This window comes from Fistularia commersonii, chromosome 17 (genome assembly GCF_037954325.1).
Source record: "Fistularia commersonii isolate RoL2024-O1a breed Wild chromosome 17, RoL_Fcom_v1.0, whole genome shotgun sequence".
Taxonomy (NCBI): Eukaryota; Metazoa; Chordata; class Actinopteri; order Syngnathiformes; family Fistulariidae; genus Fistularia; species Fistularia commersonii.
In genome coordinates, this window is record NC_141300.1 from 5642940 (window position 1) to 5654539 (window position 11600).

At 40.9% G+C, this 11600-nt stretch overlaps 1 protein-coding gene across 2 annotated transcripts in view; it reads left to right on the forward strand.

The window, feature by feature from the left end:
• The window catches only part of osbpl5 (oxysterol binding protein-like 5), a 41568-nt gene extending 30812 nt beyond the window's left edge, over nt 1-10756 (forward strand). Inside the window, exons 10-23 of one of the 2 annotated variants that reach the window (XM_086163191.1) lie at nt 4095-4308; nt 4431-4615; nt 4766-4847; nt 5772-5870; nt 6026-6122; nt 6547-6645; nt 6893-6990; nt 7092-7181; nt 7722-7858; nt 8094-8273; nt 8538-8667; nt 9226-9376; nt 9772-9871; nt 10063-10756. In XM_086163191.1, coding sequence (XP_086019317.1) covers nt 4095-4308; nt 4431-4615; nt 4766-4847; nt 5772-5870; nt 6026-6122; nt 6547-6645; nt 6893-6990; nt 7092-7181; nt 7722-7858; nt 8094-8273; nt 8538-8667; nt 9226-9376; nt 9772-9871; nt 10063-10198 — 1798 coding nt within the window. In that variant the 3' untranslated portion in view covers nt 10199-10756. The remainder of the gene's footprint in view (nt 1-4094; nt 4309-4430; nt 4616-4765; nt 4848-5771; nt 5871-6025; nt 6123-6546; nt 6646-6892; nt 6991-7091; nt 7182-7721; nt 7859-8093; nt 8274-8537; nt 8668-9225; nt 9377-9771; nt 9872-10062) is intronic. The other variant, XM_086163192.1, reaches the window with a different exon arrangement.
• The last annotated feature ends 844 nt before the right edge of the window (nt 10757-11600 follow it).

Here is an 11600-nt window from a genome sequence, read left to right on the forward strand (position 1 = left end):
TAAGGATAGTTTGTAAACATGGAATAGAAATGCCATCTCGCATCTCAGTTTTATTATGAGTTGTTTTAAGTTTTACCAATTCATAGATGCTCTGTTTGTTTGTGAAAGTCTTAGTTAAACAAGTAAAAGCAATCGGAGTGGTTTAAGATTTTAATGTATTTGAGTGTTTCATTATCGGTGATGAGATTTTCCAGGAGCCTGTGATTCATCCTATGAATAATCAAGAAAAAATACATATACATATAATATTGACAAAGGACTGTCAGTTCTAGAAAAGCTTTAAGGTAGTCGTCTCATAAACTCCAGGGGTCAGAGTAACTACGCCATTGGCTACATTGTCATAACCAGAAACCACATTCGAGCACCATTTGATCAAGAAGTACGGAGAGCTGCTTTATTTTAATGTAGTCGTACAGATCCATTTTTGTTGGTTGGCAAGTGTGTCTAATTTCCCTTTTGTATACATGTGGGGTTTTTTGCAGTGTCGTTGGTCTTGTTCCTCTTTGTATGTCTCTGAACCTGTTTACATCCCGCATTTCAGATTTTCCTCCCCACCCCCTTCTCCATTATTGCACACTCCCTCTAGCAGTTATCTCTCCGCTCTCCCCCTTTTTCCTAGCCAATCAATGCCACCAGTAAGATCACATGACTGTCAGAGGAGCAGGAAGATAGTTGAACGTGAACCATACACCACCCAGAGCGAGGCGACAGCAAACACTACACGCTATCAGGAAGCAGTCCACCATAGATAAATATACAGTTCAGGCTCTAGGTAGAAAAGAAAGGAGGACAGACTAATTGTCTGTACGTTTACATCACTGATTGCACTCAAATTTGCCAGAGGAAGGGTTACAGTGTATGCATTTCGTGTTTAAGGTAAGTGGCTGCCTCTGCCCCAGGGTGTTTGGCTTGATAGATATTGCGAAATACTCATTCAGAGTTTTCAGGTATGTGATTGTTCTGGTTTGTCGACATTTTGATAATTCAACTTTCAATTTTGCTATGTTAGATTTTCATTTCCTTTATCTTGTCACAGAATTTTGAAAGCAAGTTTATATTCCTTTGTCACTATCTGTTATTTCTGTTCTTTATCATACTCAAATGCAAAGACTGTATTTATTTGTCTGTCTGCCTAAAGTTGTCTGTCTCACTGGATGAGTGTTCAAACTAACTGCACAGAGGTCCTGTGTCTGCCCCCTCCCCCCCATCTATCTCTAATTCTATCTCCTCCTTTCTTTGTGCATTTATAGCATGATGTGTGACTTTCATCACGGAGTTTCTTTTTTGAGATTCTTCTGGCTAATACATTTTTTGTTACAGATGTAATGTCTGGTTTTCTGTGTCTTGGAGAGAATTATAATCTGGAAATTGATCCATGTTAAAAAGGTCTTCTCACAACTAGTAATTGTGTGGTTGTGTCCATGCATTGTGCTTCTCTATGGAATAAGAGAGGGCTTATATCCAACCAGAGGCTTCAGGACCCAAAATATGTTGGGCAGGAGGCACTGATGTCATCATCTTTATTGGGTGTCTTGAACCTGAACAATAACAGTGGTGGTGTGCAAAACATAGTCCCCCTCCGTAACCCAGCTGCCAGTCTGTCTCCTGACAGTTGCTACCAAGTCACTCTCCCCCTGGGTTTTTCTTTTACCAGTCATTTTCATGACTGAGGCTTTTCTACTCTAGGCTATGAATCATCTGGTGCTGGCTGACCTTGGCTGGTTGTAGCAACATATGTTGTGCTTTCAACAAGCAGTCCTGGAAAAAGTCCTACTGCTTCTCTAACTTCCTTTTATTGGCTTGGTTGCATATCACTAAGTTTAATTTGAATAATTCTTGCCTCCTCCAACCACAACACCATATCTAACCTTGAGGTTTTCTTGCACAACAAACAACTTTTGTCCTTGCTTTAAGGTCATGCTCAATGATTGAACATTGACAGGTCTTGTGGTTCTAAGCATTTGACCTTTCTCTTGTCCCTTCCTTCACGTATGCAAGTGTTACAAGCACTTAAGTTTTTCATTGCTCCATCTTTACCTTCCTTGGGTCACTGCTATTTTTATACCCGCACATTCTCTTTGATCAGTGCTCCCCCAGAACCTAATTCCACAGCCATTTGTCCTCTCACATCCAGGTCTAACACTTGCTCTTGGATCACATATCCCCTTTACTTGTCATTAGCCTTTGCACACAGAAGTTAGTCCTTTCTCTTGATGTCTCGGGGATGTCTCATTGTCCATCCTGGTAGTTTCTGTAAAAAAATATTTAATTAAATTCCCCCAACAGGGATAGATGATGTTGCAGATGGTTGGTTTTCATTATTGTCCACTCTTTCTGTCCACTGACATTAACTTATATAGCTACATCTTCACAATTTTCTGCATAATTCTATCAACAGTGAAACACTGTGGGGATGTGCAGATATCTGGGCTTATAATCATATTGTCTAAAGATAAGGGAAGTCCTTTTTGGGTCCACAGTCCATTCATTTCCCCAAATGAAAGCAGAGTCAAAAATCCCCTTACAGTTAAAATTATGAGTCACATCACAAATAGCAAGCCCAACAATGTGGTCATAGTAATTATTTATGGTGTATGTAAGGTAGTTGTTGTCATGGCAACCAGACAGCCCAGCTTCGCTAAATGCACACAAGAGTCTCGGGGTCAGCCTAATTTGTATTGTGGAGAGAATTAACACAGTGTGCCTCATTATACATGGGCATTAATACACTGACCTTCATAGCAGTTTTTCTGCACGATGCCTCCTACTTATTGACAACGTATTCTTCAAAGCTTCAAAAGGAACATGGACTATATATAGGATTATTTGAACTGGAAATGCCATTGAAACACATATGCCCTAAATGTGAACAATAACACTTCCTAGGTCTGTATATTCTAAGTCTGTATCAGTTGGCATCTTAATTTCAATCCCCAAGGTCATGGTCTGTCATTGTCAACTCCTTTTGATGTGTTTCCTATCACAGGTCAACAAACAATGTTTTGGTTGGATGCTGAATTCTGTGATTTAAAAACTGCAGATGCCTTTTTCACATCACTTTTAACAACATAAATTCATTAAAATAGCTTTGTTTTGACTACATGGTTACTCTGATACATTAGCTACCTGGGGAAATTTGGTGGTACAATTTTGTTTAAAGACAGCTGTGAACAGAAAGAGAAGTGGCAATACTTACAGGGTCAACTTGGGTTTGACAGTAAATTGAGCCAAATTATGAGCATGTTTCAAAGTTTATTGTGTTTCCTGTTGTTGCCTACCTTTATCCCCCAAAAGTATAAACACCCGCTCAAAACTATTGAGTAGTTTTTAATTCTTTACAATTCTTAGAATACAAGGTATGAAAATAGGCTTGCAGGAATTGTTGTGCACTACAAACTCACCACTCTTCAACAACTTCAACTTCTTGTTCCATGTTATGTTGGCTACAAGTCAGGCAAAGGAGAAATTTATGCCCACTTTGGTCATTGCAGGTCAATGTCAAATGCAATGTGATCATTTCTGGATTACTTTACACATCCCAGCACTATTTGTAATCCACACTTTGATAGGGGAGCCTTGGATGTCACTTTAAAGCATACATAGCAACTATGATGCTAATTGTAATTAAGAAAACAAAAGTGTCTATGGATGTGCACATGAGTGTGTGTGTGTATGTAAGAGTGTGTCATGCTAAGCATGGAATTTTGAAAAGTTGACCCTGCAAGTGATGCCTCTCATGGTGCAATATGATTTGCACCAGCTGATTTTCTTCACTGTGGATCGACACACGCTGCCACACATGGAGCTGCATTACTGCAATCTTCATAGTTGCACAGACATCACAAGACTCACTGAAGTCACTGAGAGGCAGCATAATTTAAAAGGCAAAGCATGGTCTGGTTCCCGGCACTGTGAAATAGGATGCTGTGATGTCACAGAACAGAAAGTGTAAAATTATGGTGGTGATGATATACTCCGATAGCAAGCATGGGACGACGCCACTAACATTGACTGCAGCAGAAATAAGTCTGCTGTAAAATAGTACTACATGATGAGGTTTATTTCACTGGTCATGTCTTCTCTGTTACAACTAGGCTGAACGACTCTGTGCTGCTCGGCAATCACCACATGGAACACGATGGCTTTTCAGACAAATCGGAGCGAGAGGCCCATGACGACTGGGATACTACAGCAAATGAGAATGGTGGAAGGCTGACGGAAGAGAGTGACATGGATCAATCAGATGAGCTGTCACCTTTGCCAAAGGCTACGGCCTACATTGAGCAGAACACAGAGGAGATGGCTGAGGTGAGGCACCAACATTGATTGTGTGGAGAAAAAAATGAATGCTGCTTTGTTTAATTGCTTCTCTGTGACCGCCGCATCCTGGTTTTAGCTGTTTTAAATATTATCTATTAATTTCTCTTTAGGCTGGTGAGGCATCACAGGTTGAGACAGTGTCCGAGGAGAACAAGGGTCTGATCTGGAGTCTTCTGAAGCAGCTGCGACCTGGCATGGACCTCTCCAAAGTGGTGCTGCCCACGTTCATTCTCGAGCCCCGCTCTTTCCTGGACAAGCTGTCTGATTATTACTACCATGCGGATCTGCTCTCACAGTCAGTAACTCCTAGCTTCTCATTGCTTTTTGGGGTTGTTTGGTAATAATTGTACATGGCATTGTAATGGCATTTCCCAAACAGACAGATTTAGGTTTGTATTTACAAGGGCTGGTTTCAATTGTCTGCCCTCCATATTCCCTGCAACAGAGCTGCATTTGAGGACAGCGCATACGGTCGGATCAAGCACGTCTTGAGATGGTACTTGTCTGGCTTTTATAAGAAGCCCAAGGTAGGAGTTCTTCCCTGAGAAAACATCAAATCACACAATTATTTGGGAACTGTTAACTAGATGATCCAAAAATAAATTCAGTACTTAGATATATTAAGCATTTTGAACACTTAAGAACATAATAGGTAGAGATGTTTCATAGTGCTGTTCTGTAAATTTGCATTGCAATAAAGAAAATTAATCAAATATTGAATTGTAAGTTGTACATTTATTCTTCATTGATTACCATCATGTCATTTTATAATATGTCAGCTACGTCAGTCTATACCTGAATAATCAAGTGTTTGACGAATCATAAAAGTAACGCAGAGCAGCCTACATGTACTCGATAGGATGGGTTAGAGATGAAGCCGTCGAAAGTCAGACCACTGACCAGTTTCTAGTCACTCTTACATACTTAAATAAAATACATCATCAGCATTACACTGCACATGGCTATGTCATGACACTGGAACAGCAACATGAACATCTTTTTGGTGTTTTTAACAAATCATAATGAAACCAATGGATTGCTCCAAATTTTGATTGTAAATTCTAAAACAGCTTCTTTGGAAGAGGGAAGGACACATTCAGAGCAATTTCTTTCATCTTGCATCACAAGATTAATGTATGTTTCTAGAGAGAAAAGAAGAGCCCACCTGTAGATCATTTCTGTCTAAAGATAAACCAAACCTGGAGTGACAAAGTAGTATATCAATCTCGTTCATTTTTTGAGAATGTTTGTACATGGGACATGTGGTACTGTGTATTATATTCTACTGAAGTATGCTGGCAACATGGTGTTGATTATTCATGAAGCAACGAGGACTCTGAGATTGTATGCTTGTCATAATTAATCGCAAGATATGGTTTGGTGTAATGTAGTATGGCCTAACTCTGTGTACATTTCAGTCCAACATTGTTGCATTTGTTAATACTTCTCAGGGTCTGAAGAAGCCTTACAATCCAATCTTGGGAGAAACCTTCCGCTGCTGCTGGCTCCATCCTCAAACCGACAGCTGCACTTTCTACATCGCAGAGCAGGTTAAATCACTGTCATAACCATAACCTATATGAGAACAAATTAATCATTTTGTGTGAAATGTTTTACCGACTATCAAACTTACAGAAAGACGCCGCCTGACAAATCACTTTGTACCTTTTACCCTTTGCCTTTTACCTTTCTTTTGCTCCACCAGGTGTCCCACCATCCACCCATCTCTGCCTTTTACATTTCCAATCGGAAGGATGGCTTTTCTATCAGTGGGAGCATCTTAGCAAAGTCCAAATTTTATGGTAAACAAGTTCCAAGAATATGCTATCTGTTTGTGTTTGTAGATTTTTTGCCAAAAATAGTAGTGCTGTCAGAAGAATAAACATAATGAACTTGATAACCAAAAACAGATTTTTATTTTTTTTAAATGTATTACCAACAAATACCAACATCAATCATGTATCAGATGACTTCTGCAAATGGACAACCGTGCCTACTGACATGCTAGCCTTACATTTCATATGGTCATGTACATGGAAAAATGCCATTCGAATTGATTTACATTCACACAAAATCATTACAAAACACACTAACTGTTTTAAAAGTATGAACAATTATTTTGTACATAAATAATGGTTATGTGCCCATTTGAATGCTGAAACTGTCTGATGTTACCCATTGGACGCTTACGTTTTCTGCCTGTCAATGTGTCCCTCTGCTACGTAGGTAATTCTCTGTCGGCCATTCTGGATGGCAAAGCCCGGCTGCTGTTTCTGGCCAGAGAGGAAGAGTACGTCATCACCATGCCCTACGCTCACTGCAAAGGTAATGCTGGAATTGCTAATTACTGTCTGCTGCCTTTTATGGAAACATTTTTTTTATTCAAGGTAGTACACTTTGAAGCCACTGCAGATTTGAATCTCTCTGTTCCTTTCTCCAGTTCAGCTTTCAAATAACAGTCACTGCCATGTTCGCTAACCATAACAAGAAACACACACCCCATCGTTAATTTGATTCACCAGGAGTCTGTAACACTCCTTTGCGCTGACATAGTGTGTGTCTTTTCCCGAAGGTATCCTGTACGGCACCATGACACTAGAGCTGGGCGGGAAGGTTACGATCGAGTGTGAGAAAACAAAATGTTTCTCAGAACTTGAGTTCAAACTCAAGGTACATTTAAAAAAAAGAAGCAGCTTTTTGATTTTTTTTTTCTGACATACTCTGCTTCAGTTATGGAAAGTAATTCTTATTTGTTTGTGTTTTTACCATAGCCTTTCCTTGGAGGGTCCTGCGCTGTCAATCAGATCAGCGGGAAGATCTTTATGGCTGATGAACTCTTAGCAACTGTTGATGGACACTGGGTAAGAGATTTTTTCTCTTTGATAGCAAATAGCTTGTAGTAGTTATAGTAGAACTGGTCATTAGTTCAAGGAAAAATAAATGACGGCAAAGTTCATGTCACTGTTGGTTAGAACTGATTAAATTTCCTTTGCATATGAATATGATACATATCCTAGGAAGTATCAAAAACAACTGTCAATCTGGAGATTTGACTGACAGTTGTCTATGTATTTAGAGCACAGTTAATGGAATCAGAAATCAAGATTTATTTACTCTTTTTGAGCTTAACAGTTCCTGATGCCTGTTCTTTTCCTCATCTTGATTTCTTGTCTTAACACCTAATTTCCACAGACCTGGTTAAACTACATTCTCCGTACCGGTTTGCCAGGAAGTCTCACCTTAGCATTAAAGTTGTTCCGTGGTTCTCGTTGTCCGAACAAGTTTTGTGCCCGTAAAGATGTGTAGCCTTCTGGAAAGGTTTACAATGGTTGTAATACCAGATCTGAGGTGATTTGATCTGGATGGAGGGGCTGAATATTTTTATGCCTTCATCTAATCAGGACAGTGAGGTGTTCATCCATGAGAAGCGCACCGGTCAGCAGGAAACGTTGTGGAACCCAGGCCCAGAGGTCCGCAGAAGCCGCCTAAAGAGACAAGTGGTCCAGTTAAACCAACAGGGAGAGTTTGAGTCTGAAAGGTAAACCACATATGTGCTTTTTTTTCTTCAATGAATCACTGTGCTTATTTTAATTGGGAAATTATGAATGACAGAACTTAATAAACCACAAGAGCAACTTCCACAACACCAGGGATCTGAAATCTACATAAAGAGAGGTGTAAATACAAGCGGAAATAGAACCTTCTCCCTTTATTCCTTTTTCTAACACAGTGCAGAATACAATATGTTTACAATTTTGCCCCGCTCATGACAGGCTATGGACGCATGTGACCAGTGCCATTTTGGATCGAGATCAGCTGCGCGCCACACAGGAGAAATTTGTGCTGGAGGAAGCACAACGTAAAGAGGCCCGGGAGAGAGGCGACAAACCCTGGTTCCCACATCTTTTCAAGCAAGACCCTGTCACCTCTGAATGGACGTACAAGCATATGGAGTATGAACTAGATTTCTTTAGATTTCTCTGTAATTGAACAAGGATACATTTTATGAGTACAGTACCTGTTAAAGTGTCGTCACTTCACACAGAGGTAGATATCTTGGCTGTGTAGAGTGAGTCTGGAAATCCATGAAGTAGTTTCCCAGTGTTTTTTTTTTTTAATTTTACCTTGCCTCAAGAGCACAGTGACTTCTGTTGAGTGGAATACAGTAATGTACAACCATGATGTGGACGTGCCTTCTGTGCTGTCGTTTTTGGCAGCACAAGGTCTTGGGACCCAGAGCGCTGCCTGCTTCAGTACGAGAGAGACGGCATGATTCAGACCCATGAGAGAGTGCTAAAGCAAAGCAACGGGCTTTCCTACAGCCACAGCTGGTCCAGCCAGCGAAAGGTATCACGTACTCTAACACCAGCCTCTACACCTTCGTCAAGGCCCTATCCTCATCAACAAGGCGTTGCTTGAGCTATTAATATTACTTTCTTGGTTAAAATTTCATTTGTAACTGATTGGCTTTTTTGCTGTAGCTGAAGATAATGCTACCAGACATCAGCATTTTGAAAGGCAAACCGATAACAGCTGATATGCTCAGGCCACTACAAAACAGATTGAACCATTATAATCACTAAAAAATTGTGTTTTCCCCCTGGCTTTGCTAAAAACTACACACAGACACATGCACACACACACGGCAAGAAAAATGTGCTGCTTCCAGTGTTTATATCAGTAATCCATTTAGTTATTTAGTAATCAACCGTAGTGCAACTTAAATTTGAATTTGGCATTAAACTCCCACCATGAGTAATCGATGGAGTGTACGACACAAAGTTCAGAAGCTTTGCAGCCCAAGGCAATCCCTTTTTTAAATGCTACTTACTATAAACTGATAAGTCCAACTTCAGCCATGCTGCCGCATCATCACCACATACTGTTCTTTCTGTGTATCAGCAGTGGAGTCAAGCAAATTGTTCTTCTACTTCCTGGCAGGCTGAGGTTAATGGGAAGCACAGGAAAGCAAGCAGCCAGCCATCCAGCTGTAGCCAGAACACTGAGAGCAGCAGCAGCACCCCAGAACCCACGCATGAGTCATCTGACAATGAAGGTAAAGGAGCTAAATCATACTTAATTGCCATTAGTGCAAGATGTCCCTATCTAGTGCCCACAGGAAGCCATGTTCCACAACATGCACCAAGAATTTCATTGGACACTTGTCAGTCTGAATGACGTCTACAGTGTTCGCTAAAAGTTTACCCACGAAGGGACTAATTAAAGAGCGTCTTATCCCCAGTAATGCATGACAGCAACCTAACAGATGCTTTATGGGATGTTGGGATGAAACGCCACACCACATCAAGTCGCTGCTGATGTGCATTGAAGCATAATGAAACTAAGGGGGAAGCTTCTCCAGCACCAGTCATATGAGATGTTGTTTTGCCTTTTCAAATGCAAGTTACGCTGCTGAAACCGATTGTCATTTCTTCACTGTGTCCTCACCAGAGTTCTCCGAGTGCGCTCGGTGCAGCAAAGAGGCAAAAGACATTTCACTCTTAGAGGCCTCTATCTCCTCCATACAGAAAACACAGCAGGACATCCAGAGGTAAAACACTGTACTGCACATGTTAGTCATTTAACAGTCAAAATCTGGGTTTGGGTTCATAACTTATGATGGCGAAATAAATCCACGACATCAGTACATTTGTCAGAAGTAGAATTACTTTTTAAACCTTGAAATGTAATACTCAATGTTTTCTTTTCCAATGACGTTCTGACCTCTGTCTCTCTCTGCAGGAACCTGTTGGCTTTAAGTCAACAGCTGGCTCGCCAGAGGGCAGCAGACAACAGCGTGTCGCTAACAGGCCGCCACTGTTTGATTGTCTGCATTCTGCTCGTCTCTCAGCTCCTCCTCAACTACGTCTTCACCTGAGCTCCTGCCCCAGGGAGGAGGTTTCCACTCCAGCACTGATCCGGCATCAGGTCCCTCCCACAAGCACAAACTCAAATCAGAAGAGGGGGCTGAGACCTCAGATCAGTGTTTGGAAGCCACTGCATCTCCATGAGAGGGGAGGAGCACGGACATTATAGCAATAAACATAGCCGCCATCTGACAGTCACCTGCAGAGAGGAATGGCAACCCCTAGTGTAGCCAGACTGAAACAGCACCGGCACCCACGCACTTTGGACAGGGAATGAGGGATGAAAGACAAGAGAAGATTGAAAGATTTTAAATAAAAACATGAGATGTATGATGAAGAATGATTTAGGGGAAAGAATCAGCGGATGTTTCACCATTCCTTAGTGTCTTTTTATATTGCCCTGCAATACTGTTTATTTGTCAGCGTGTCTGTTGTTAGTACCTACAATAGGCCTGGTGGGTGGAGGCAGATCACCGCTTGGACTTCTCCTACTTCCTTTTCACTCCAGAATTTGGGCCTTAATGCTGAAGCCAAAAAAAAAAAAAAAAAAAAGAAAAGAAGAGGATAAACACGATGTAAAGATACACAAGAAGGAATATCTTCCAACAGTGCAATTCTGTGTGTTTTGTAGTAATGTATGCTCACGTCCACTCCGTCTCGTCTTTTAATGATGATGATTTTACCAAAATAGTATTTATAATCTCCGAAAGGACAAAGAGTACTTGTTTACAAGGAGCACTGTATGTGTGTGTATGTGTGTATATCTAACGATGGTTAATGAGAATGGGACTGGGCAGATCGTGAAACAGAGAATCTTTGTATTTGTGCGCCTGTTGCACAGTACTGGAAGGGATATAGCACAGCTTTGGTCTAATCCACAACACTAGTGTGTACAATCAGTTAACTGATGAAGTGCTTAGTGGAGGAAGGGACTGGAGGATTGAGCGAATAAATATATAGAGGAAATGTAGTGCTTGACCTTATAGAAGGGGTTCTATGTGCATTATAGAATGTATAAAAGAAGTGGACAAAGTCACCGTGACGTCACCCTTTGCTTGTATTACTGCCGTGATGCCATAAGATCCAAAGGTCTCACCCCCCCTCTTTTTTCTTTTTTTTTTTTTTTTTCCAATTTTTTATAGCAGCCCGAAATGACTTGGAGCATTCCAAGTAGATCAAATGCCATCTCCAGGACCGTACCAAACAAACCACTCTACTGTTTCCCATCTCGAAATGCCTTCAAAGCGCCTCATGAATGTTCAGCAGTGTCGACACTGCCTAAAAAAAATTGAGACTTCTCAAGCTACAGGGAAATCCTGGTATTGTAGACAAACATACTTAATTATAACCCACGTGGCTGTAGGCGACTGTTGCATATGATTTGCAAGGCATCTGTTTATTCGTCGAATTTGC